We start from the raw sequence: 24,177 nt of genomic DNA, 5'->3' as shown, positions 1-24,177 counted from the left end.
CCCCTGTGGCTGCAGATCCCCGGGCAGGATTCTCAGTCAGCCTCCCAGGTGGGTTCCAACATGTTTGCAGTGTATTTTAGTTCCTTCGTTTCTCCATTTTTTTATTCCTTTTCAAACTGAAATATATTTTTTCCATTCCTAATTAACTCCCTGCCACCCTACTTGTGGTAAAACCTGATTTATTTCTCCTTCTCTGCACTGAGAGGACAGGATACTTAATCTCCTCTGGGTGGACGCTGAAACACTGTCTGAATAAAATGCTGATCACTCATCTGGTTAGCTCCTGCCAGCTCTTCTCTGCATTCCTGCCACCTGGGTTTTGCATCATTTGCTATCGTTTCTTTAAGTGACAGAGCCTTTTCCTTCTCCATTTTTGGGAGAGCAATAATTCCTAAATTAGCTGGTCGTCGCATTTAGGTGTGGTGTGAGTGTTTATCTTTCATATTAATTGTGAGACCATGAATATTCACAGGCTAAAAAGGATTGTCTGAATAAACACTTCGAAAGGGTATTAAACCAATGTCTACAATCTATTGCATTTGCTGTTCTTTTGGGACATTTTTTTGTGGATAGGGAGCAGCTTTTTATACCAATGTCCACTTGGTAGCTGCAAAGGAATTAAGAAGACTTGGGATCCTTCCTTCAGGGAGCAGTGAATAAATATGTTGTAGAAACAAACAAATATTATCATTTTGAAAGGCTCTGTGTTTGACACACATCTGCAAAGTAAAATATGAATTTCAGATATATGTGCATGCATGTATCCATGTTTGCAGGGGCAAACCCTTTCAGATGGCAAAAACTCACTGTAACTGCCAACATTTTTTGCACATCTTGGAAATATCTGTGTAAAAATGGAGAGAGCAACGATTTCCCATCTGCAGTGTGAGTGGGGAATGCTGTGGGCAGCATGTACATGTGCTCAGTGAAGGGAGCCAGGTGAAAGAGGCGAAGAATCAAGGCTTCCCTCTTCTTGCTGAAGCCTTGAGAGACCCATTCAGTGACATGTCTAATGACACCTTTTAGATGCATCATCCATCCCTTCTGCCTCACCTCTGAAACCAACCCAGGCTGAGGAGCCTCACCATGGACTCAGCCAAGGGGCTCGGAGCCTGGCCCGCCACCCTGCCAGGGATCTCAGGCAAATACTGGGAACTCTGTTCCATTTATTCATCCTAAAGTGGAGGTGTTAAGAAATATGAGGCTGGTAAGTGGCTGACAGGCATCTGCAAGTGTCACCTCAGCAATTCAGGTTCACAGAGAGCCTTGGAGTAGGATTGCAAAAATTGCATCATTTGTAACCTTTTCAGAACCAGCCTTTTTAAAAACAAACTGTAACCAACAGCTTTACTTTGGACATGAAGAGAATAACTAAAGAGAACATCTGTTTTCCCTTTAGATGTGAAACTGCAATAGCAAGCCATGCATAAATTTTATTAAGGCTTGCTAATTTCTGACGAGTTTGGGGAGATACATGCTACCCATGGAGATATTTGGCTCTGCATCACCAGATGAAAAGTCATTTTATAAACAATGCAGAAAAAATGGACATAGCTTGGCAGCAAATGTATGAGGTTCTTCTCCCAGGGCTTTGGTTTTATTTGTGCAATTTATAGATTTGTGCCCTTTTTTTCCCCTCTTAATGTCACTCATCTTGTTTTCAGATGACTTTTGATGTAGATGACTAAACAAAATGCACCTAAACTGACAAAGCTACTTATTGCTGTAGCCTTTTGTACTCAAAATCAGAGGTCCAAATGCTATCAGGACTTAGGTCTGCTTTTAAGTTGTTTTTGCAATGCCAAGTTTTTCTGTAGCCCAACAGCACTTGAGCCAGCACGAGCCTGTTCTGTCCCTTTTGCTGCAGCAATGTGTCCCCAGATTTCAAACTCAGAACTTGAGAAAGCTCCACTCAGGTCCCACAGCCCCAGGTTCTGTGCCCTGTGAGGAAACACCTTGGAGAAGAACCTCAATTTCTGATCTTTCTTCATCATCCTGGGGCGTAGTCACAGTAACTTCACAGAATCCCAGAATGGTTTGGGTTGGAAGGAACCTTAAAGACCATAAAGTTCCAAACCCCTGCCATGGCAGGGACACCTTCCACTATCCCAGGTTGCTCCAAACTCTGTCCAACCTGGTCTGGAACATTTCCAGGGCTGGGGAAGCCAAAGCTTCTCTGGGAAACCTGTGCCATGGTCTCACAGGAAAGGATTTTTTCCTAATATCCAATCTTTGCTAAGAACTGCAGGATGCTTGGCAGGACATGCCTGGAATTACACAGATCATGCCTTGTTGAATGAAATAAGTAGGAAAGTCACAGGCTGGGTTCAAAATATCCTTGTCTTTTCTCAATAATTAATTGTTTGTGGATTAATATGAGGTTTTGTGTTTTGAAAGTAAACTAATCCACTCGCTGGCTGGTGTTTAATGAAGGAGAACAGGCTGCTGTCAAGCAGTCTGAAAATAGTGAAAACTAACTCCATGACGTGTCACGACTCACATATTTTATGTATATGAGTAATGTGTCTTCTGTGGGACAGAAGATGAAAATACCACACAGAAAAGAAAAAATAGTGGCTGCCAATTTAATAAGTGAAGCAGGAGTAATTGCTTTGACATAATTTGGTGTTTTGACTGCTTGGTGGCAGCTAGGCTGGGCCACTGCAAGAGAATCCACTGCAAGAGAACTCACAAGCAGTATGAACCAAAGGTGCTGGAGCCTCTGTATTCACAGAGCTATCAAACAGGAAAGAAAATATAATTAAAAATCAGAATACACTGAAATCATAGAGTTCCTCCCCAGCTGGAAGGGATCTCAAGGATCATCTGGTCCAGCCTTTCTTGGCAAAAGACTGGTCTAGACAAGATGTCCAGCACCCTGTCCAGCTGAACCTTAAAAGTGTCCAATATTGGAGAATGCACCACTTCTCTGGGGAGATTATTCCAATGACAGGTTGTTCTCATTGTGAAGAATTTTCCTCTTGTGTCCAGTCAAAATCTCCCCAATAATAACTTGTACCCATTCCCCCTGCCCTTCCCATGTGACTCCTGGTAAAGAGGGAGTCTCCACTTTCTTTGCTGCCATCCTTTAAATACTGGAACATGGTGATAAGGTTTCCCCTCAACCTTTTCTCAAGGCTGAACAAACCCATTCCCTCAGCCCTTCCAGTGGCATTAAAAGGGTCAAGACAAATACTGAGACACAAATTCACTAATAAGTGGATGCCAAACTACTTCAGTTTTCTTTGGCTTCACAAGTGTTAAGACTGCAACTACTTCAAAAAACTGGGATATCTCAGAAAGACAATAGAATAGGGATCATAAAGTCTTGCAGATAACAACCAGCCAAGGGCTCAATACCTACAGTAAAAAAACTAATACTTCAGTACCAGAAGGTTCCCATATACTTAATGATGTTGCTAGAAAATGGTTGATCTGTTTGAACTGCTCTTGTTCATTCCTGTGCAGGAGAATGTTATTCCCCTTGCCTCTCTGCACTTTTTCATTCTGCCATGGGGAGTGTGCAGAGAGAAGGCCATTGAAAAAGCCATATAAAACCTCGAGAATGCAATAAGCAGAACATGGCACTTTTAACACGACAAAACTACCAGCTTAGGTAAGGCTTGAAGTGCACATAAACTCCAGCACCTCCTCAGGCAAAGAGAGTCACAGTCTCAACAGAGAAGCAGAAAAAGGAGTTTAGATCATAAATGCTCTTCAGAACTACAGCCTTTGCTGCCTGAATGCACAATGAGCAATTCAAGGGCCCAGACATCTTCAAATCACCCAGGCTAAGGCAGGAGTGCACCTGCCCTGTGGGAGCTACAGTTCAATATTCTGACTCCAGCACAGGCTGAGTGATTTACCATTTTGGGTGATTTCATCACCACACACTTTCCCATGCTGTCCTGTTAAGATCTTCAGTTTTGTGCCTAAACTCTGGAGTTTTGATTGCATTTGCAATAGCTCCTGCATTGCTGCAAGGTGCTACTACTGCAGCAGGAGCAAATCCTCCTTGTGGCTTATGTACTTCTCAGTTTCACTGAGCAAAATGCTCTTTGTGGCAGTGCTGGTGTCTGGTGGGGCTCAGGGAAACAGCAGCCATGGCCCAGGTGTGGGCAAACAGCCAGTTTTTAATCCAGGGTCCATCAGCTGCACCCTCATCTCCAGTGGCAGCAGCTCCTTCCCACTGGGCCTCCTGCTGTCTCTCCCAAATGCAGTCAGGTCTTCATGCACAAGCAGCCCACTGCCTCCTCCAGCTGCCAGACACCTTTCCAGCTTTCATCTGAACATGTTTTCAAGGCCAGAGCCCCAAAAGTTTATTCCCCAGCCTTTCCCTTGAGAGCTCTCCATCTTCCTGCTCATAATTCAGTTGCTTTGTAGCCAAGGAGGGGAATGGAAATGTTTCCCTCATTGGCCCTTTCCTTCTACCCTCCAGTTTTCTCTTCCATCTTCTCGCCCTTTCCCTCTCTCTAAGGGAGGTTAAAGAAGAAGGAATAGAAGTAGCTGCACAATCAGCAGAAAGAGAACAGGAGTTATAGGAGGAAACAGAGATGGGAAAGGGGAAAACAATAGAAATAGGGGGGGAAAAGTAAAATTAAGGAAAACTAAGAAGGTAAAAGAATAGAAAAAGGAAGTAATTGATACTGCTATATTTTATTTTGTCTCAATATAAGTTGTTTTAATTTCAGACTAAGCCCCTAAGAAGGGAGATGAACCGGAAATCCTGAAGCATGGAGCTGGACAGACAGTAAGGAAAAGGGGAAAGGGAATTCTCTGAAGCTCCGAACAAACCTGTCTCTCATCAGGGACACTTTCACCTCCTGCTTACCTCATGACAAAGCCTCTGCAGGACCATCAATAGGGGTTATCATGTGTGGTTGTGAGCTCTGCCTAGCCCTGGGCACAGCCCCAGCCCTGCAGAACCACAGGAGCAAACAGAATTCTGCTCTGTGCTGCTCCAGGAGCAGCTTCCCAGTGATTCCAAGAGGAACCACAGTGCTGCAGGGGGTGGAGGGAGGGAGGGCTGGACCTGCTCCTTTTGACAATTAGGTGGGAGCTGTTGAAAGCTGCTTTCATGGATGAATGCATGGAGAACTAAGGATGTCTGGCAACAGATTTGATTAGTTTATTGTGTAGCACAATTTCTCTCTCCCAGATGAAGAAGGTCTGTCACTGGAGTGGGACTGCATAGTTACCAAACTCTCTGCCAAAACCCCTCAGCACCTCAGAAGTCTGAAGAGGACCTCAAGTAGGACACAGACAAAGCCAGAGGGGCAGGAGAAACCGAGCTAATCAGAAAGCGCCAATCTGGGCACTCCACAGTTCCACAGGCCTGATTTCCAGGCAGTTTAACATCTGTGGATTCCAGCGGGAGTCCTGAGTGCTCAGCTGTTGAGAAGATCAGAGAATGGGGGTTCGGGGTTGGGTTGTTTGTCTCCATCCCACCGGTGTGACTGGGTTCTGGTGGGGCAATCATGACATCCAGTGGGAAACTCCTGAACTACAGCAGCATTTATGGGTGGAATGAGCCGCTCCCGAGTCACAAACTACAATCGAAGGGTAAAACCATGGAAGGGAAACTGTTCAAGAAAGCTTCTGGATGAATGGCTGAGGACTAAGAGTTTTGTGCTGGTCTCCTGAAATCTCCAGTATTTAAATGTGTTTTGAAATGCCTCTTCTTGACAGGGAGAAAAACATTTTCTCTTTGTGGAAGAGTTGACAACAGCATCTCAGTGGGATTAATTCTCACAAAGGATTCTCACTTCCATGAAAGGTTTTCTTTAATTTGTTGTTGTTGTTGTTTACCTCTGTGACTCCTTGACCTTTCGAGATGTCTCAATGCCTACAAGGAGGATGGAGAGGAACTTTTGACAGGGTGGTGACAGGACAAGAGGGAATGGCCTTAAGCTGAAGAGAGGTAGAGTTAAATTGAATATTATTTGTCAAGAAATTGTTCCCTGTGAGGGTGCTGAGGCCCTGGCACAAGCTGCCCAAAGAAACTGTGGAAGTGTTCAAGACCAGGTTGGACAGGGCTTGGAGGAGCCTGGGATAGTGGAAGGTGTCTCTGCCCATGGCAGGGAGTGAAATGAGATGAGCTTTAAGATCCTTTCTAACCCAAATCAGCCTGGAATTCTTAGCATCCTTAATATTCTATGAAATTCCAGTCATTCTAGTAGTTTCCCTCAGCTCTCTATACTTGTGTCACCCCATGTTTGGAACAGGCCTGGGGAGAATAAATAATGTGAAATTAAAACTGGAATAGATTTTTATGGCATAAATAATTGGAAGCACAGACAGAAATAATGCAGAAAGGACAAATAATCTCATAGAGCTGAGTACATGTGCCTGTCTTTTATGATTTCAATCTGCAGCCAGAAGGTCTGGGATCCCAGCCACTGCTCGGTGATCACACACCAGCTGCTTCCCAAATTGGTTTTTTCCCTCCAGCACCTAATCACGAGACCAAGGGGGATTTTCTTTCAAACGTGTACTTTGATACTTTAATCCCCACCTCGCCATCAGCGTGGCACTGGATTACTCTAGCGTGTTTGCAAGGAATTACAGCGATGTCACCAGGGACTGAAGTGCCCCACAGGAGTGGGTTCACCCTGGGCATTGGGTTTTGGTCAGAGGAGAGGCCAGATCCACTCAGGACCAGCTCCTGAGGGCAGCTGGGTCTGTGGAGACAAATCTCTGCGCAGTGTACAATGGCTGAGTAAGGATCTACGCGTGCTGCAGTGCTATGGACGTGTGTTCCTTGATGACGTCAGCGATGACACATTTCTTTACGCCACTGCATGAGCTGGCCGCTGGATCTCTCTGGTGAGAACAAACCTCACCGGGTTCTGACCCACACGTTACAAACACCGCCCCCGGTACCGCCGGCTCGGGACCCCAAGGGCTCTTCTGACGTCATTCAGAACGCGCCGTGACGTCACGCCACCATCACGGTGCACTGCGTGACGTCACGCAGCGGGGGGTGTTCCCGCCCGCTCCTTCCGCCTCTCCCTCGGCATCGAGGCCACGCCCTCCCCCTGCTGATTGGTGCTCGCGCCTCTGTCCCCGCCCCCCTGCCTGCCCTGAGCCGCGTCCCCGCTTGGCTCCGCCCCGCACATTGGCTCCTCCAATTGGAGAACGAGTTCATTGAGCGACAGCGCTGTCGCCCAATGAGAGCGGCGCGGGCTGCTCCCCGCGCGGGCGGCGGCGCCCGCTGTGTAAGGGGCCGGGGCCGCGTGTCCCCCGCCCCGCCGCGGCACCGCCGCGACCCCGCGCCGAGGGTTCCGGGCGCCTCCCGCCGTCCCGGCCCCGCGCAGCCCCCTCGGAGCGGCCGCGCCCTCTCCTCGGGCAGGGCCTGCGGGCCGCGCCCCGCCGCCCCCACCCCTCCCCCGGCCGGCCGCTCCCTCCCTCCGCCGAGCCGGAGAGAGGAATGGGCGGTCCCGGCCCGTAGCCCCCGGCTGCGGCTGCTCCTCCTCCCGGTCGCAGCGTCTCGGCGGCCTCCGCCCGATGCTGGCGGAGCTCGGGGTCTCGGCGGCGGCGTTGTGAGCGCTCCGGCCGGGCCGCCGCCGCCATGTCCGGCGTGGTGCGCACCCTGAGCCGCTGCCTGCTGCCGGCCGAGGCCGCGGGCCGCGCCGGGGAGCAGCCGCGGAGGGACGGCAAGGAGCGGAGCCGCGATGCCGAGCGGGAGGCGCGGCGGCGCAGCCGGGAGATCGACGCGATGCTGGCCCGGGAGCGGCGCGCCGTGCGCCGCCTCGTCAAGATCCTGCTGCTGGGCGCCGGCGAGAGCGGCAAGTCCACCTTCCTCAAGCAGATGCGGATCATCCACGGCCGCGAGTTCGACCAGAAGGCGCTGCTGGAGTTCCGGGCCACCATCTACGAGAACATCCTCAAGGTGAGGGGCGGCGGAGGGGGGCTGGAGGCCGGCGCCGGCACATCCCGCAGCGCCGGGAGCTTGGGCCGTGCCCGGAGTCGCCGTCGGAAAAGAACGGGAGAGCTGGGCCGGGGCGAGCCCCGCCGCGGCTCCCGGCGCTCCCTCCTCCCGGGAAGGGGTCTCGGTGCAGGTGTTCGGGAGGGCCGGGACCTTTGTGCTGCGGGGGGCCCGGGAATGTCGGTTCCGGCTGAAGGCTTCCGTGAAAAAGGCTCAAAGGAAATTTTCCTGCAGAGGGGATTGAGAAAAGTTGTGTGGAAACGCAGAGGGAAGAGGATATAGGTGTGGCCTGCCTTCTGGGAAAAACATTATGAGAGCATCCTCGAAGTCGGAATTGGAGAAACTTCAAGATTTGAAGAAATGACGAGGATTTTATCTGCTTTTGCAAAGTATCCCCGTTCTGTGCACCTCGAGGTGGGGCAAGAAAGGGGTTCTCGTTCAGATGTTACGGCTGCAAGTGGTTGTTACTGGGTGTATCCTCAGGAACGGGGCAGTGTAGGCCCGCAGAGTTGGGCAGTGGGGGGGGTCTCAACAAACCTGGAGCTGAAATGGAAATCACTTTGGTTTGGTACCTCTGCAGAAAAGTTTTACTTCAGTGTGTGTGCAGGTTTTATTGTGCTGGCAACGTGTTTCTCTATTGACTGGAGACTAAAAGCTCCTGGTAGAGCCTTTGGTCTACAGAACAATATTTCCCTAACTAGGGAAAACCAGCCTTGACAAATACTGTTCCTTTCAGGGATACAAGCGTGGATGCCGTGTGAAGGTGGAAGTGATCACATTTCAGAAAATACCTGAAGATACATAAAAAGCTCACTCAGGAGTGTTTCTCTCTTCATCTTCATAATCTTTCCCTAAAAGAAGTGCTCCTTTCCTGCCTATATTTTTCTGTAGGACTGTCTCCATTCTTTTGTGGGCATGGATTTGTGAGGCTCTGTGAGATTTCATAGAAAGTTAAAGGGAACTGTGCAAGTTAAAGATAACGAGTTACTTTTGAATTTTGAGATTTGTATTTAAATAGAAGCTTTATGTGCACTTAATAAGTGCACACATACAATGACTCTTGTTTTTAAGAATGCTGCTATTCCATGAAGGGCTTTCACTCCTGTTAATGAACAGGAAAATTGTCTATTATTCTTTTCCTTTTTTTTTTTGTCCATTTTCAGGCTAGAGCCCATTAACTGCAAGAAAGTTGAAATTCAGAAACTTCTCTCTGATTGTAGTTATGTGAGCAAAGAGTGTGTTATAATTTTTTAAATCTATATGCCTAGAAATAAGGAGTCTTATTTTAGCTCTAAATGCTTATTGTGGTCAGTGATTTATTTTTTTAACTGCTAATTTCAAGAAGTAGCAGAAGCTTTTAGGGAAGCAGTTTGTGAAAATGGAAAAATCTGAGACTCCTTCCTCTTTAAGTTGTCTAAGCAGTAGCAGTGATGGTAAAATAATGTAATATTTTATGTATGCAGAAGGTGTAGAACTTTCAACAGTAGAACTTGGTGTGCTTTGGAAAGGAAAGTGTTTCTCCCCTTATAGTAGGGGAAGCAAAGTCACACACTTGCAACACCTGTTTGCTGGATGGCTCTGGGTAGATTTGCTGAACTCAAAGTAGAATCCTGGTCCTCAAGATAGCAGTCAGGTGTTCTGATAGTTAACAGCACTTCTTGGACTATGTCAGTTGAACCTTTTAAACTCTTCAAATCCTGAAAATAAAATTTGGAAATAGCTTTAAAGTGGGTTAATATGGTTCAGCAGATTGATTGCCCTTTTGGCCTTGCAGGTGGTGATTTGGGAGTGTTAGGTTAGGGTTCTCCTTTAGGTACGTGTCAGACTCTTCCTTCCCTTCCTTCTCCACATAACACAGGTGGCTCATGCATACAAGAATACAACTTACACTCCCCCCATAAGTTTTTGGGGAATGGCTTGGGAATAGTCACTACATAAAAAGTGGGCAGAAAGAGGAAGAACAAACAAAGAGAGCTAGAAAAGTTTTCTGGTGGGAATGCAGTAGATGTTTGCATTTTGCTCATCTGAGAGAAACCTGGTAACACCTTGATATTCTGTTATAACCATCAGGAAGAAATCAAATACCAAGACAGAATAACGGCTTTCAAAACAGTCAGTGCTTTTATTTCAGGATATTTGTGTAATACTCTCGTGCATTAAACTTTGTTCTGGGGATAAACATCCAGTGTTTTAAGTAAACCTATTTGGCTTCTTTGACATTGTAAATTGTCAAGTGCATGTGATTGCTGCTCTTTCTATAACAGAGTGTTTAGACTACAGGTTCTTTTCACTTTTTCAGGAAGTTCAGTGATCACCCACTAAGACTTAATGAAGCCAAGATCACCATGTGTTTAACCGACAGTAAAAGATCTCAGATGAATTTTTAGTACTATATGTGGACAATGTGAAGTGGAAATGATCCTATCACATAGCATTTAAATCTGTGTGACATTGTCAAGTACAGCTGCAGCAATCTTAGCCCATTTTTCCACACAGTCCTCAGCGTGGTCAGACAATGGTCCTGCTAAGCTTCTGCAACAGTGAGATCTGAGTTAGAAATGCAGTGTAAATCTCTGGGATTAAATGGTCAATTTTCATTTTCCAGCCATGACTAAACTTCTCTCTGAAGGAGGAGCATTCCTACTCTCGTAACAGAGCTGGATATTTCTGCAATGCTTATTGCAGTAGTGTTTAGGCAACTGTACAGCTTATGGAGAACGAAGAAACTGCTTTGGAGAACACAATGTGAAACTTCTTGGAAAATAACAGTGCTAAGTATGAATTGACATTGGTGTCAGCTTCCACTTTATTTTGAGTTTTCACCTTGCTTCTCTGATATCTTGTTAATGCTGAGTTCTTTGCTTCGCCTGTTTTCTCTGGTTCTCATCTCCCATTTTGGGGAAACCCCAGTCAGAAACAAAATGCTGAAGCAAAATAAACCTATGATACTGAATTTGCTTTTCCATTTAGTACAGGTGATGGTTCAGGGCCTTGCTAGCTTTTTCTGGCATTTGTGGGATGGTATTCAAATACAGGAGTTTTGCTTTGGTTTAAGGTAAATAGTCATCGGTTAACTCGGGTTTTGCTTGTTAATCGAGGCTAAGTTTCAAAGTAACTTTCTGGAACTTTTTGATGATTGAAGTGAAAAGCAGTAGTGTTAATGTTCTGGTATGAGTACACAGGCTTCAGGACTTCAGCACACCCACCTGGAAAAGGAAAGTGCACAGGACAGAGCTGTCTGGCTGCAGAGGCCTGAATTTTAAAGTGACTCCTGGCTATGAAGAGAAACTTGGAAAACTTTCATGTACCTTAAGTTTCAAATCTAAGCAATGTGTGGTGGTATTACAGAGTATTTTGATGCTTTTCAACTGTAGCTACAGGAATCTTTTGATACCTTCCATCCAAAACAGATGGGTTGGCCTTGCTTCTCTATTTGCTTCCTTTGATAAAAGTTAAAGAGCTCAGACACTCAACAAGTCACAACTCTGATATTCCTTGTCTAAATGTTTTCTTGTTTCAAGTATGTGAATATCATGCTGCTTAAAAAAACCCAGTTTAGTTGCATAAGAAAATAATTACAGCAATCTACAAGTGCCAGAGTAGTACTTGCACCGGCTTGTTTAGGAGATTTCAATCTGAAGAGAGAAAGTTCAGCTTTTAAAAGCCTGAAGTATAATCTGTTGAGCTCTTTTGGTTATGTTAGTTTTGCTGTTGAGAATGGAAAGACCAGCTCAAGGTTTCAGTACATCCATGAGTGTTTTCATGTTTGTGGCCTGAAGTGTAATGATTGACTAAGGAGTTGAAAACCTGGAATTGCAGAGGGAGGGACTACACAGGAAATTATGTGTAATTTCATTTGTGAGCTCTGAGTGGGGAAAAAACAAGGAATATTCTGAACATGTAAAATCTTTGAGGAACGGTCCTTTGGGACTTTTGAGTGCAGCTGCAATACACGAGGGGATACCTGAGAGCATTTCTCCTTGATAGCAGGAATATGAGTGGCAGTAAAGTAAAATAAGTGGTTTGTGCTGAAGGCAGCTTTAAGAGCTTTAGACTTCTACAATTAGTACTAAACCTGGACTGTTGCTAGGACTCTATGTACCTTGAATGTACCAAAATTGTATTTATAATGGCTGAATTAAGTTGGTTGTACCTCCTGTCATCAACAGGCAAACCAAGAAAGCTCTTTTGCAACTTTCAAGTTTCAGCCAGGTGCAGATACAAACTCTGGGATGTGGAAACAGATTATTCTATTTGTTTGGGAGCTACGCTTGTAAGTTACTACTCATTTATAATGTAAGCATATTTCTTCCAGTGCCCTGCAAACTCAGGTGGAATACATCGGGTAAACCCCAGTTACTCTTTAAATTGTTTTGACTCCACACCTCCTTGGGTTTACATGCAAATGAGTTTGGAAACCCATTAGGAGGTGATGATGGTCACACTTCATCTGTTGCTTCAGAGCTGGGCCCAGTTGTTTGAGTAGCTGGTCTCAGGACAGTGTCAATCTCCTTTCTGCTGGAACAGCTTCTTTTCAGAGGAATGACAAGGAGATTATAGCAACTGTGGTTAAGTAGAATATTTTCCTTTAAATTTAATATAGAAGTGCTAAAGTTCTATACTAGAATTATTTTTAATTCTGGTTATCTTTGCTCTGAGTTTATTTATTAAGAAAAATATTATTCACTAGTTTATGTAGAAAAGACAAAAAACTCTAATGAGTTTTGTAGATCTTGTTGTTCCAGATTAATTTCATCAATGGATCTCTTACTGATTTCCAGTCGATGTAATTTCTGTGTAAATTCCATTGGCTCTGGTGGTCCCTTTGCATTTGGGGTGTCTCTGGGTTGGGCTGGGAGACAGCAGTTTCTCTTCATGGTGGCAGATACTGGAAGAGGAGTAATGGTCAGTAGTAGATGATAAATATTCATAGTTGTTCCAAAATGGAGCTCACAATACTCTTGTGATGTAGTCATTAGTATTGCAGAACATGACTTAGTCCCTGGAGACTGCAGGCACATACTTTGATGTCTTCCAGACAAAAGTTTAGTCACTGGAGTGACTACATTTGGGAGCTTTATATTCACTTGGTTAACTATACATGTAGTTTTATAATTAACTTGGAAACAGTATTGGCAAAAAATTTAGCAAATTGTCCTGTTAAATGTTTACAAGAATACTTTGGAGCAAACTCTAGTTTACAGTGTGTCTGAAAAAGTAACTTCAATGCAAATTCTGACAAGGAAAAAGCTGAAAGGAATTGGAGGCTGCAGAGTTTCCAAATGAGTTTCCACCACTTGGCTGGGATTTTTCAGCCTAGTGGAGGTCAGGAGCTGGTCCCATCTTGTCATTGAAAGCCCTGTCTGAGCACATGTGCTGGGTACTGAATCTGTGAGGGCAGCATGGCAGGGATACATCTGGAACTGCAGATGCTGAGTCTCCTGTGCTGAAAGCATGAACTGACTGTGAACTAATGCTGGTGGGATTGTCTCAGGGCAAGGAGAAAGCTGCTAATACAATTCTGAAAGCATTAAGTGGGAACTTTTTGTGAGGTCCTGCACCCCTCGTCATCTCTGAGGTCATCCTCTCTCTACCTTGTGCTGAGTTACAAGTAAAGTTTGCAAGTGAGTATTTTCCTTCTACTGTATTTATCGTCATTTTGCTGGGTTCAGTCAAAGACAAGGACTCTTTTCAGAGTTTCCAGACAAGCAGACATCACTGCTGCTCCCAATCCAGAGACTCGATGGCTAATCCAAATGTTTTTTAATATTTGTGTTTCTGTGGACTAGGAAAATGACACTTCCCCTTTGTTAGCATTTTTTTATTTGTATGCTGGGCTGGAAGGTAGGTCATCTTTGCTGTTTACCCTGCTCTCACCTGGGTGGTACTGGAATATGTGAGTGCTGAAAAGACATGCAGACCTGGAGAGCCTTCTCGTTGTCTAGCTGGGCCAACTGGTGCTGTTGCCATCCCTACCCTTGTGTCTCGCCTCACAGCAAACTAAATAGCCACTGGAAATCTCTTTTTATATGAATGGCCAGGGTTTTGGTGATGTTTGCTCACTGGATTGTGGGCTCAGGCAAATGACAAACCTGTCAAACAGAAGAGGGTGGAACTCCACTGACAGGAAAGATGCCCCTTTGGATGGTACCTCATTGTCTGACTGTTCTGTAATGTGAAACCTTATCCTGAATGGCATTGGGTTCTCTACTGCTGCTTGGCTGTAATGCTCCAAGGACATAGATCAAAGAAAAACTCTGTTAATGCTTTTATGATAGTGTGCTATAAAAATCTGATTGTCTTGCTATCACTCTATTTGTAGTAGGTCACCTTCTGTGCAGTGTTCAGACAGCAATTTACAAACAGTGCATATGATTATATTTGCTAACACTGGTGACTTTATTTTTAAAAACTGTGCAGCTGTACCTGTGTTCCTGTGGCTGCATCACCTTGTACTGTTGAATATCTATGGGCTGAGGTGGGAGCAATCCTGTTGGCAGTAGCTCCGATGCAGATTGGTCTCTGTGAAATGAGATGCCCAGACTTTTGCCAGTTTCTTGTCAACAACAGTGAGGAAAAACACGCAGTAGGAAACACGTTTGAATGTCCCTGTGCCTGCAGTGTCCCTGTTGGTTTGCAGCTGTAGGAGAAGACAGCAGTGCCAGGTAGCTGTGAGCTGGATTCCCCCAGGGAGTGCTCAGCACTTCTCTCAGGACAGTCAGGTCCATAACTGATAAGTAGATACTGGAGATTTCGGCTGTTGCTGTGAGGTTAAACAGTGTGTTAATGGTAAAAGTGTAAAAAGAAGCTGTTACAGTATTTAATGCATAAAAGTTATTCTGTTGTCTCTGATCTCATACCCAGCAGTAGTTCCCTAAAATTATTTTGAGAAAATGCGATGTAGGAGACTTCTGTTTGTATACAAACTCTGAGCAGGTTTGCAAGTTCTCTCTAGACACTGAATAAGGTTTTGATCACTTGACTGCTGGTGTGTGCATGGAAGAACCTGGCCTTGCCTAAGAGTAAATGCTCCCCAAACCTGTTGCGCCAATTTTATGTTTGGTACTTAACTGAGGGGTGTTCACTTGGCCGCTGAGTTGGTCCATCTGGGGAAAGGTGTGAGGTTTTAGGGATAATGAATCCTTCAAGTACTGGAGCGTATGAATAATTTAAGAAGTGAGTGTTGTGTTTTATGTAGCAGTGTAACTACAGATGTAAGGTTTGCTTAAATCATGCTGCTCTTTAAATACTGCAACACTTCTTGTCCTGTATTGGCAAACATCTCTGGCTTCAAGTGAAATTAGCTCATGATAACCTTTCTTATAATTCCCACAAATTCATTTAATTATTATTTCAAAATACAAGAGAACCTGGATTTTTTTCAAAGCTAGGACACTTTCAAAAGTAAAGGAGAAAAAAATGTATTTGAGCCAGTCCTAGTAACGAGCATTTGTGTAAATGCTCATAAAACCTTCCTGCTGGTGAGTAGCAAATGTGCTCCAAACAGCTGTGCTGTGTCAGGCTGAGGAGCTTGGCCTTTGTCTGTGACATGAAAAAACATCCCACAACCAAAACCTGGTACGAGCACAAGGCAATGTGATCCTTTGGTGTGCACTTCCAGTTATTGGCAGCCTTTGGTTTCGGAAACTTCTTGAGCCAGGATTTGCATCTGGAATGTAATCGAATAGTCCTTTCTGGACTATGCTTCCATCTATTCTTCTTCATGGCTTTTGGAGTCTGTTTATGCTTTTGGCCAACATCCTGTGTAAATGCATTTACTGGCTGGGGGTGTGTAGGTTTTGAGTTTGAACTGTTTGATAACTCATATTTTTCTAGTGAGGGGAAGGAGAAAAACAGTCTTTGTCTATTCCCTTTCTGCAAGTGGTTTGTGATTTCTGTAGATGTCTTGTGTGTTATGCCTTAGTTGTCTTTTTTTCAAATCTATGGATTTCTAGACTTAGCATTTTCTTCTGTGTAAGATATGGTGCTTCATGAGGTAGATCTCATCACACTCTTGTTACACGTTTTTCTTCTTCTATCCTGAGATTCCATTCAGGTTTTGTGCATGCCAGGAATTTATACAGTTACTTGAATATATTAAAAATTATTAAGTAAGGAATGGAACAGAGAATTTCCTATTTTTTCTTCCCTAGCTGGTGTTTCCATTATCCTGCTGGTTTTCTATTTTCTAATGCCTAACACTGTCCTTATCTGTGAATTTTAACTCTTCCCACCTGTGCTTATTCTGGGTCTTGCTTTAACTGCAGCACAAAAGCTTTGCATCAGTTGAAGTGTTCAGAAGTTTATTTCCCATCTAAAGTTGGTGCTTCATTTTTTTTCCACAGCCCAGATTTGAAAACAGAATGGTAATTGATGGTGTTCAGCCTCATGAATTAAAGTCTGAATTGACATTTTATATGGCAGCAGAAAATCACAAAAATTGTCAGGAAAGGGGGTAGGAGAAGTGTCTAGCTTGTATTTCCAGTAAGAAGAAATCTTACCTACAGTAACTTCTCTGCAGATTAATGAGGCAAGGATTATCAAATGCTCAGTGAGGTTACAAAATACAGTGTTACCAGTAAGTCTGAGATGCGAGAATAGCAGTACATAGGATCTAAATTTAGTGATTTCTCTGTTTCTCCTCATCTTTCTGACATCTGTTTGTAGCATTTATGGAACTGTTTTGTGGAGATGGAGAAATATTAAGTTTAGATTCACTGGGGGTTTTGCTGAGTCACACTTTTAACTGCTAAGAGTTGGAAGGAAGAAACGTTGGGTATTTTGCTTGTTATATAAAGCTTTTATTCCTGATGTGGTTTAGAGACACATCTTGAAGCAGATATGCTCTAAAAATTGTGAGAGGTGCTGTTTCTGTGGGTGCACAGAACAGCATTCCTGCTATCCTCTCTCCTGTTTTTTCATTTCCTTCATGCAGTGTGTGTCTGTTTGTCAGCGCTGATGCTGGTGTCCTACTACTGAATCACTTTGTGCCAAATGAGCTTTACATGTGACTTGGTGGCAACATATCTGTCTCTGGAACAGCCAGAGGAAGGTGCTGATACCACCTGTTCCCCATGGGTGACCTTACAATAGTTAATGCACTCCCACAGGGTCTGTGGGACCTAGGTTTAGGTCCCTCTCCTGCCTCAGGGAGGGTCAAACCTGCATTTCCAGTGAGCAGCAGCCAGCAGATAAGTGACTATTCTGGGACTGAACAGCCTCTTCACCCTTGATTGAAACTGTGGTTTTCTCCACACGAATAATGAAACTTTACCTAACAACTAACAGTCCCTTGAGAACCTCTGTGTCTCCACTAGGAGCAGGGAAAGTCAGGACAGCAGTGTGGGGAAATGCACTTGGACTGAGCTCCCAGTGCTCCTTTATCCAAGCAGGAATTGTGCAGCCCTTCCTTTGAGGTGCTCTGCAGTGGCTTGAGGTGGAGAAGGGTTAAACCAGCCCCAGAGCTGGAGCTGAGCAGCCAGGGGAGATCCTGCAGGCCCAGGCAGGAGAGGTCAGAGCTGCGTGGGCTGGGAGGGGAGATGGTGGCCCATGGGGAGATGGTGATCACTGTCCCACACACATTGCTGATTAACCATTTCATGCAGAACAATTCTCACTGAGCAGAGACAAACCTGGCATGAAACACCTAGAAAAGACTGTCCTGCTGGTCTCAGTCACTACAATCCTCTGGAAAAATCTCCCAAGTTCCTGAATGGGTATAGTGGGGAGCTGACCCTGCCCTTCAGTTGCAGCCAGGATGGGGGTGTGTGCAAGGTATGGTTTGCAAAAAGTGTCTGAAGCTGGGAGATGTCATGGAGGCATCTGCAATTCAGAGACAGAGCCTTATAAGTGGGTTTTTCATGCCTCTGTTTGTTAGTGCCATTCAAATAACCATCGAAAGACTTCTGTTAATAAAGGGATAAACTCTGCAGCTAGGAATGAGAGTTGGCTTTTGGTCTGTATGACAGAGTTACTAAATAGTTATGTCTGGAATTTAAAGCAGCAGTTGGTAAATATATTTGATTTTAGTCTTTTCATGGTATTGTGGAGATAGATTCTCTACTTTATGAGAAGAAGTAACAATCAGTACAGAATCATAAATATTTACATTTTGGGAAGCTGCTCTTCAGAAGCACTGTTGGATAGTGACAACCACGGCACTTTGCTTTGAGTTCCTGTTCTGTGACACTCCACTAAGTTGCTTCTCACTTCCCTCTCTAATCTTGGTTGCCGTTGGGAAGTTACTGTTGTTGTGTGGTGCTGCTAAAGGACTGGAGAGCAGAAAGGTTCAAGTGTTGATCAAACATACACACAGTCTTGATAGCTTAAAGAATGCAAAAAAAAGATCAGTCCAATAATGTGGAGGCTCATTTGAGTAGCTGTGGAAACAGAACTTCACTTTCGGAGATTTTTTATTTTATTTATTTTCATATGTCTAGAACCAAAGGTCAGCCTAATGAGAAAAGTAATCCAGTATAACCCACAGATTTTACTTGTGAATTCAATGGTACTTGAGATGCTGAGTCACCATTAGCAGATTTATCCATTAGGAAAATGGGGCTCACTGTTGAGAAATAAACATTGGCCATTGGAAGCTATTTACTGCAGGTGAAGTTAGAGTCAAGATTGAAGTTTCAAATTTAATCTCATGTTGGCTTGTTGCTATGAATATAAAATTAAAAAATAAAAACTGCAAAATGTGAAACTAACCAGCTCAGTAATCCTGAATTGAATTTGAGAACTAGATCGCTTTGCTTCCAGATTTCTTTTCCAGTATTAGAGCAGCAAAACCTACCTGTCACACATTGCTTAGCAAGTGTGTGGCAAGTTCCAAGAGTAAGCTGATTCTGAGGGAAAACTGGATCTGCTTTCCTGAGCCTGGTAGCTTGGAATCTATATAATGTCTTCAGTCCTGTAATGCTCTTCTGCCCTCCCTAGTGCTTGAGAAGGCTGGGATGTCACTTTTGGTGTCAGAAATGCAAATGAACAGAAAAAGATGGAAGAATATGTTTTCAGGCATGTTGTTACTTTTAAAAGTACAGCTATGATGATCACTCATTACTTCCCAGACATTTTTCTTAATTCCCAGACACTTTTCATACTCTCACTGATGTTTACTTTCATTATCTGTTGGTAGCACTGCTTGTTGCCATTAGCTGTTGCTGCTAATACTTTTTCCACCTGGGGAAATATTTTGTGGCTAAGTTGCTTACAGAAGCAGGCTCTATCTTATTTCTGTTGGAGATGTTGCAATAAACAATGTTTATGATTCTCTCCTGAGTTCAGTCTCACCAGAACACTGTCAAAAAAATAATCTTCAAGTACCTTCAAGTCCTTATTCTTTTACACTTTAATCTTTATATCACTGACTTTCTTATCTGAATCATTCTTCAGGGCTGCAGGGTTCTGGTTGACGCACGGGACAAACTGGGGATCCCTTGGCAGTACACTGAGAACGAGAAGCATGGGATGTTTCTGATGGCCTTTGAAAACAAAGCTGGAATGCCCATCGAGCCTGCCACCTTCCAGCTCTATGTCCCTGCCCTGGGTGCACTCTGGAGGGATTCGGGAATCAAGGAAGCCTTCAGCCGTCGGAGCGAGTATCAGCTGGTGAGTACATCCGTCTCCACGTGGGAGGAGAAAAGTGCTGCTGTATAAATCTCTCTTCAGCTGAAAGACAGCTTGCTACGTGTGAGATGGAGCCACCCTGTTAGCTGTTTGTAGGAGTGCTGTAAATCTGAGCACTTCAGCAGCAGAAACAAGTGGTAATTGGAGCCTAACTTGAAAAACTACATGGCAGTAAGAGGGAGTGGAAAAGTGCATATGACTGGATAAACTGGAAGAGCAAGAGGAACCAAAAAAGGCAGGAATTGGTTGAACTAAAAATATTTTAGCAGCTCAGTAGGTCTGTTCATAGTAGGTCACTGATGAAGGCACACTTAATTTGTAACTTTCCAGTCCTGCCAGCTTGCACTATATTGATACTGGCAAACTCTTCCTGCATGCAGCTCTTTTGAAGTAATGCAACACCCATTCCGGCTGCTGCTCCCTGACTGTTTCTTTTCATCCTGACGTCTGCAAGTGAAACTTGGATAAGCAACTGAAAGATGACAGTGAGCATAAAAATGTGCTCTCTTCCCTGCTTTCTTGTTGTTAGGTCTTCATGCTCTGGTGCCAAAATAGCTGCACTTCTGGTATGGGATATGTTTCTGACAGCTGTTCATAATCCACTCCTTTTTCTTCATATGTACAAGATGGAGAGGATTTGCTTGACTTTTCTTTTTCTTCCCTGTTTTGTGGAACAAGGTACTGATCCAGACAACCTGGTACCACAATTGCTATGTTATCCCTGTTTAATTAGAGGGGTTAAAGGACAGAAACATGGCTTTGTATAGCCTCCTTTGGATTCTTTTACAGAGGAAGTCAATACATCTGAAGGAGAAGGAGATCTAGTGAAATTGAATAGTGAAATTCTGATTGTTCCCTCATGCTTCTTCTATGTGTGGGCTCTCTAGTGTCTGATACTGTAGTTAAACTCATGCTGCAGCCCTTAGGTACTCATCTGTCTCCACTAATGAGATGTCTGTGAGTCTTGTTGTTGCATATCTTTGAAATCTGTCTCTGAAGTATCATGAGACTGCCAAATAGGTAAAGAATAAATGAAATGGCGAAGTAAAGCTGTCACAGGATGATTGGATAAACCTCACTTCCTTAGGCTAAAAATGAAACCATTTCCATGTTACAGAACTGGGGGTGGGGGGAAGGATGTGCAGGGGGAGAGAGGATGGATTAATTGTTCTATTATTCCTCGCATCTGTAGAAACAGGCTTTGCTGTTCTAAGCACTGTTCAAATGTGGAATAAAAAGATGGTTTGTGCCACAGGGAACTTGAATTTGCCATGAAACAACTGTTAAGAGAATCCAGTATAGTAAGCAGTAGTTGCATCAGCAGCCTGTTAGGATTGTTTGTTTGGGTTGTTTTTTTTTTTCCCTGGGAAATGCTATGGTCAAGCATGGATTTTGTTTGCAGAAGGAGATTCAGATGGGGATCATGTGGGAGGTTCATTCCTGCACTGGTTAGCAATAAAATAGTATCAAACTGTGGGGGAAAAACATCCCATTCATTGAGTAAATAGTGTTCCAAAAGTAGTAGGCCTACCTCTGCATTCCCTGGCTTAGAGGATTAAACAGGAAATACCAAAAAAATTAAAAAGCCCTACAGTAACAAAGCAGAGAGGCATGCAAGTGATCATTTGATCTGCTGTCATCTTCAACATGGAGCTAGAGTTCCACGGTGCATCCTTGTGGATGCCATTGGTGTAACCTGTGTGATGTTACTGGGGCGCCTGAAATTGCTGCAGGGCTCTTACCCTGTCAGTACTGCAGCCACGTGTGTCACAAAAACTCTTAACTCCATGCCAGTCCTGCAGCTGTGCCACTGACAACGTGAAAATCTGAGTGCTGTTATTTTATTGTGCAGGCTGCATCAACAGGGGATTAGAAGGTGCTTCACTTGTAACTAAAAAAAAACATTTGGCTGCATAAAAGGCTTTTAAATGTAGTACATTGGTCTCAAGGATACAAATGCTGCTTCTGGATTACACGAATTACAAACACCTTAATACTTTGAACAAGTTTCCATATCTAGCTTCTAAGTTCAGCACAAGTCTGATTCCCTGAGTATAGGGGAATAAGCAACTGTACGATTCCTTTTAAAAAAAAAAACAAACTTAAAGCTACATAACATTTTAAAGAAAGAGGTGGTTTAAGGAGATGCCTAATTTGTAATTGCATATGATATGTATAAACCCATACCTTCGTTTAGTTTAAACCCTTGCTGGATATAGACTTGTGTAAATAAATAGAAGCCAGATATAGTGGACTCTGAGAAAATAAATCTTTTCTGAGCTGATTTTAACTCAGGCTAAAGAAAACCTCTGCATCAGCACTCTCTTTCTTCCCTAGTATAAGCGAGCTATTAAATGGAATATGCTTGGTTTAAACTGAATTTATTATCTTTAAAATAGTTCTTAAATCATGACCAAAATTTTGCAGTTTTACATTACTGTGATCTTTCTGAATGTGCCCTGACACTGTTTGAAAAAACAACCCTACTCAGCACGGGCATTTTCTTCACCCCCATCTTGCAGTCAACTGAACAGCAGCTTTGTTTTTAATCATTGTTGTTATTTTGGCTTCAAAGCTGTAGGGTTATTGGTCTGCCCTTCAATGCCCTGTTTCTTCAGGAAGTTGTGTGACTGTTAAAAAGTAAAACACGTTGGTTGGTTGACTAGAGCTGAAAATTGCAGTGCAGTGCAGGTGCCTTCCTACGGTCTGCAGTGCCCAGCTCAGTGACTGACTCAGCAGTAACAAACTTGTTGAAAGAAAACGGCTCTGACCATAACCCTGTGCAATCTAAAAGCTGCTTCTCTGGCACCGCAGAAGCTGCCTCTGGGCATTTGAGTGTTTTCTGCTTCATACTCAGTGCCTACAAGTGCTGGTTGTAAATCCCTGTCTGGGTCTTTGAGCGTTTCAGAAGTGAGTGGGTGGATTCTACAATAGCAGGCTGCGTTTTTTTGCTTTTGTCTTCCCAGCTTTTCTTAAAGTAGACGAACCAATTTTCCTTTCTTTTCACAAACATCAGCCTCTCGCTCTTCCCCTGCCCCAGCCAGTCCCCACCAACCCAAGTTCCTCTGTTCCTTGTATGGGAGCCAAGTAGTTTGGGGACAAAAGCTTCATTGTATGTTTGCTTCCATTGTCACGTCTGTCCTCGTTTTTTTAACTACTGGAATAGGAATTCCTTTGTAATCAGAATGGGATTCTTCTCCCTTCTCCCCTGCCCCCATTATCCCCCCACCCTGTTTTCTGTGTGTTAGAAAGGAATACATTGGTCACGAGTCTCCAAATGTCCTGGAACGTTTGGGTGCCCGCGGTCGTTTGGGAAGGGGCTGCAAATCCCCCAGTACCAGCAGGGGGAGACAAATCCCACTGGGAATGGTTCCTGGAGAGCAGGCAGTGGGAATTCCAGTGGGATTTCCAGCAGGATTAGCTGCAGGGGTGGGAGCTTCTGCAGTTTGAGCCTAATGACATGTGTTTGGGTGTATTTGGGAGTTTGAGTGTGTCTATGTGCAGGTTCTTTTTCACCCATAAATGAGATTTCCTTTTATGCTACAAACCATGGAGGCCAAGGCCTAGATAGGAATTGCTTTGGTCATGTGGTTTCCATTTTGTTTTGTGGTTTGGGGATTTTTTTTGGGTTTTTCCATCCTCTCAGGTCTCTACTGTGAGAATGTGAGAAGCCATTCACTTCTTCTTTAATGTTTCCAGAGCAAAAAGTCTGAAAGGTTAGATATTCTTTTGACTTCTTGCAGCTTAGCATGCTTGATGTCATTGTGGGTAAAGATGGGACAAACAGGGCTTATCAGGGAAAAAAATTCTATTTTTGTCAGAGGCAGAACAGATGGATAGTGATGGGCAGATCTGCCAAGGCCATCTTGTAGCTTTATCAGTTCTTAGAGCAAAGTTGACATTGTTGATTTAGAGAATATGTTCATGAACCATCACCAGAATATCAATTGAAATTGTTGTTATTGATGTATTAATATAATTATTGAAAGTTCCCTGCACTGTTAAAAGACTTTCTGGTGTTTTAATAGCTCTTTCTTAAAGAAAAAAAAAATAAATGTCAGCATTAATGGGAAGTTGTGGTTCCTGAGAGGGAAGTAAGACTCTTGCAAATATAGACAAAAACCTTAGTACTGTGGCCATAGCTATTTTTAGATGTGTGCACAGGGAATTGTATGGAACGCTTCCATTAATACTTCAAATACTGAGAGCCTCTGAAGCCTTGGATGTGGGAATACTCTGGAAAATGTTTTAAAGACCCTTTCTTTTCTATTCATTCACCATTTTCTGGGTGAGAGGTGAGGGGGAATTGGGGGATATTTGCAATAGGACATGGGTCACTCCTCTGAGAATTAGCTATGGGGTTTGTTGTTTTTCCTTTAGGCAGACCCTGGAATTGGTTAAATTGTGCCTGCCAGGACAGGCAGTGTGCTGGAGCACTGCAGAGGGAACAGCCTGCTCCTTGGGGTAGGAGAGCTTTGTTGCTGCATTCTCCCCATGCAAGGAGCTGATGGCTTCAAAGCCTCACAGGCAGTCAGCTGTGTGTTCTGGCCAGTGTGCAGGGGAGGCACCAGATATTCACACTAATTCTTGATTCAGAGTAGACAAACTGTGGCTTAAATGTC

The 24,177-nt window shown here is 44.0% G+C and overlaps 1 protein-coding gene across 1 annotated transcript in view; it reads left to right on the top strand.

Annotated features, from left to right (window-relative positions):
* Positions 1-7,334: 7,334 nt before the first annotated feature.
* The window catches only part of GNA12 (G protein subunit alpha 12), a 41,144-nt gene continuing 24,301 nt past the window's right edge, over positions 7,335-24,177 (top strand). Inside the window, exons 1-2 of the mRNA XM_023936823.2 lie at positions 7,335-7,891; positions 19,322-19,537. Coding sequence (XP_023792591.2) covers positions 7,571-7,891; positions 19,322-19,537 — 537 coding nt within the window. The 5' untranslated portion in view covers positions 7,335-7,570. The remainder of the gene's footprint in view (positions 7,892-19,321; positions 19,538-24,177) is intronic.

This window comes from Cyanistes caeruleus, chromosome 17 (assembly GCF_971803275.1).
Source record: "Cyanistes caeruleus chromosome 17, bCyaCae1.hap1.1, whole genome shotgun sequence".
Taxonomy (NCBI): domain Eukaryota; kingdom Metazoa; phylum Chordata; class Aves; order Passeriformes; family Paridae; genus Cyanistes; species Cyanistes caeruleus.
Note: the sequence above shows the minus strand (reverse complement) of the source record. Positions and strands in the feature narration are given on the sequence as shown.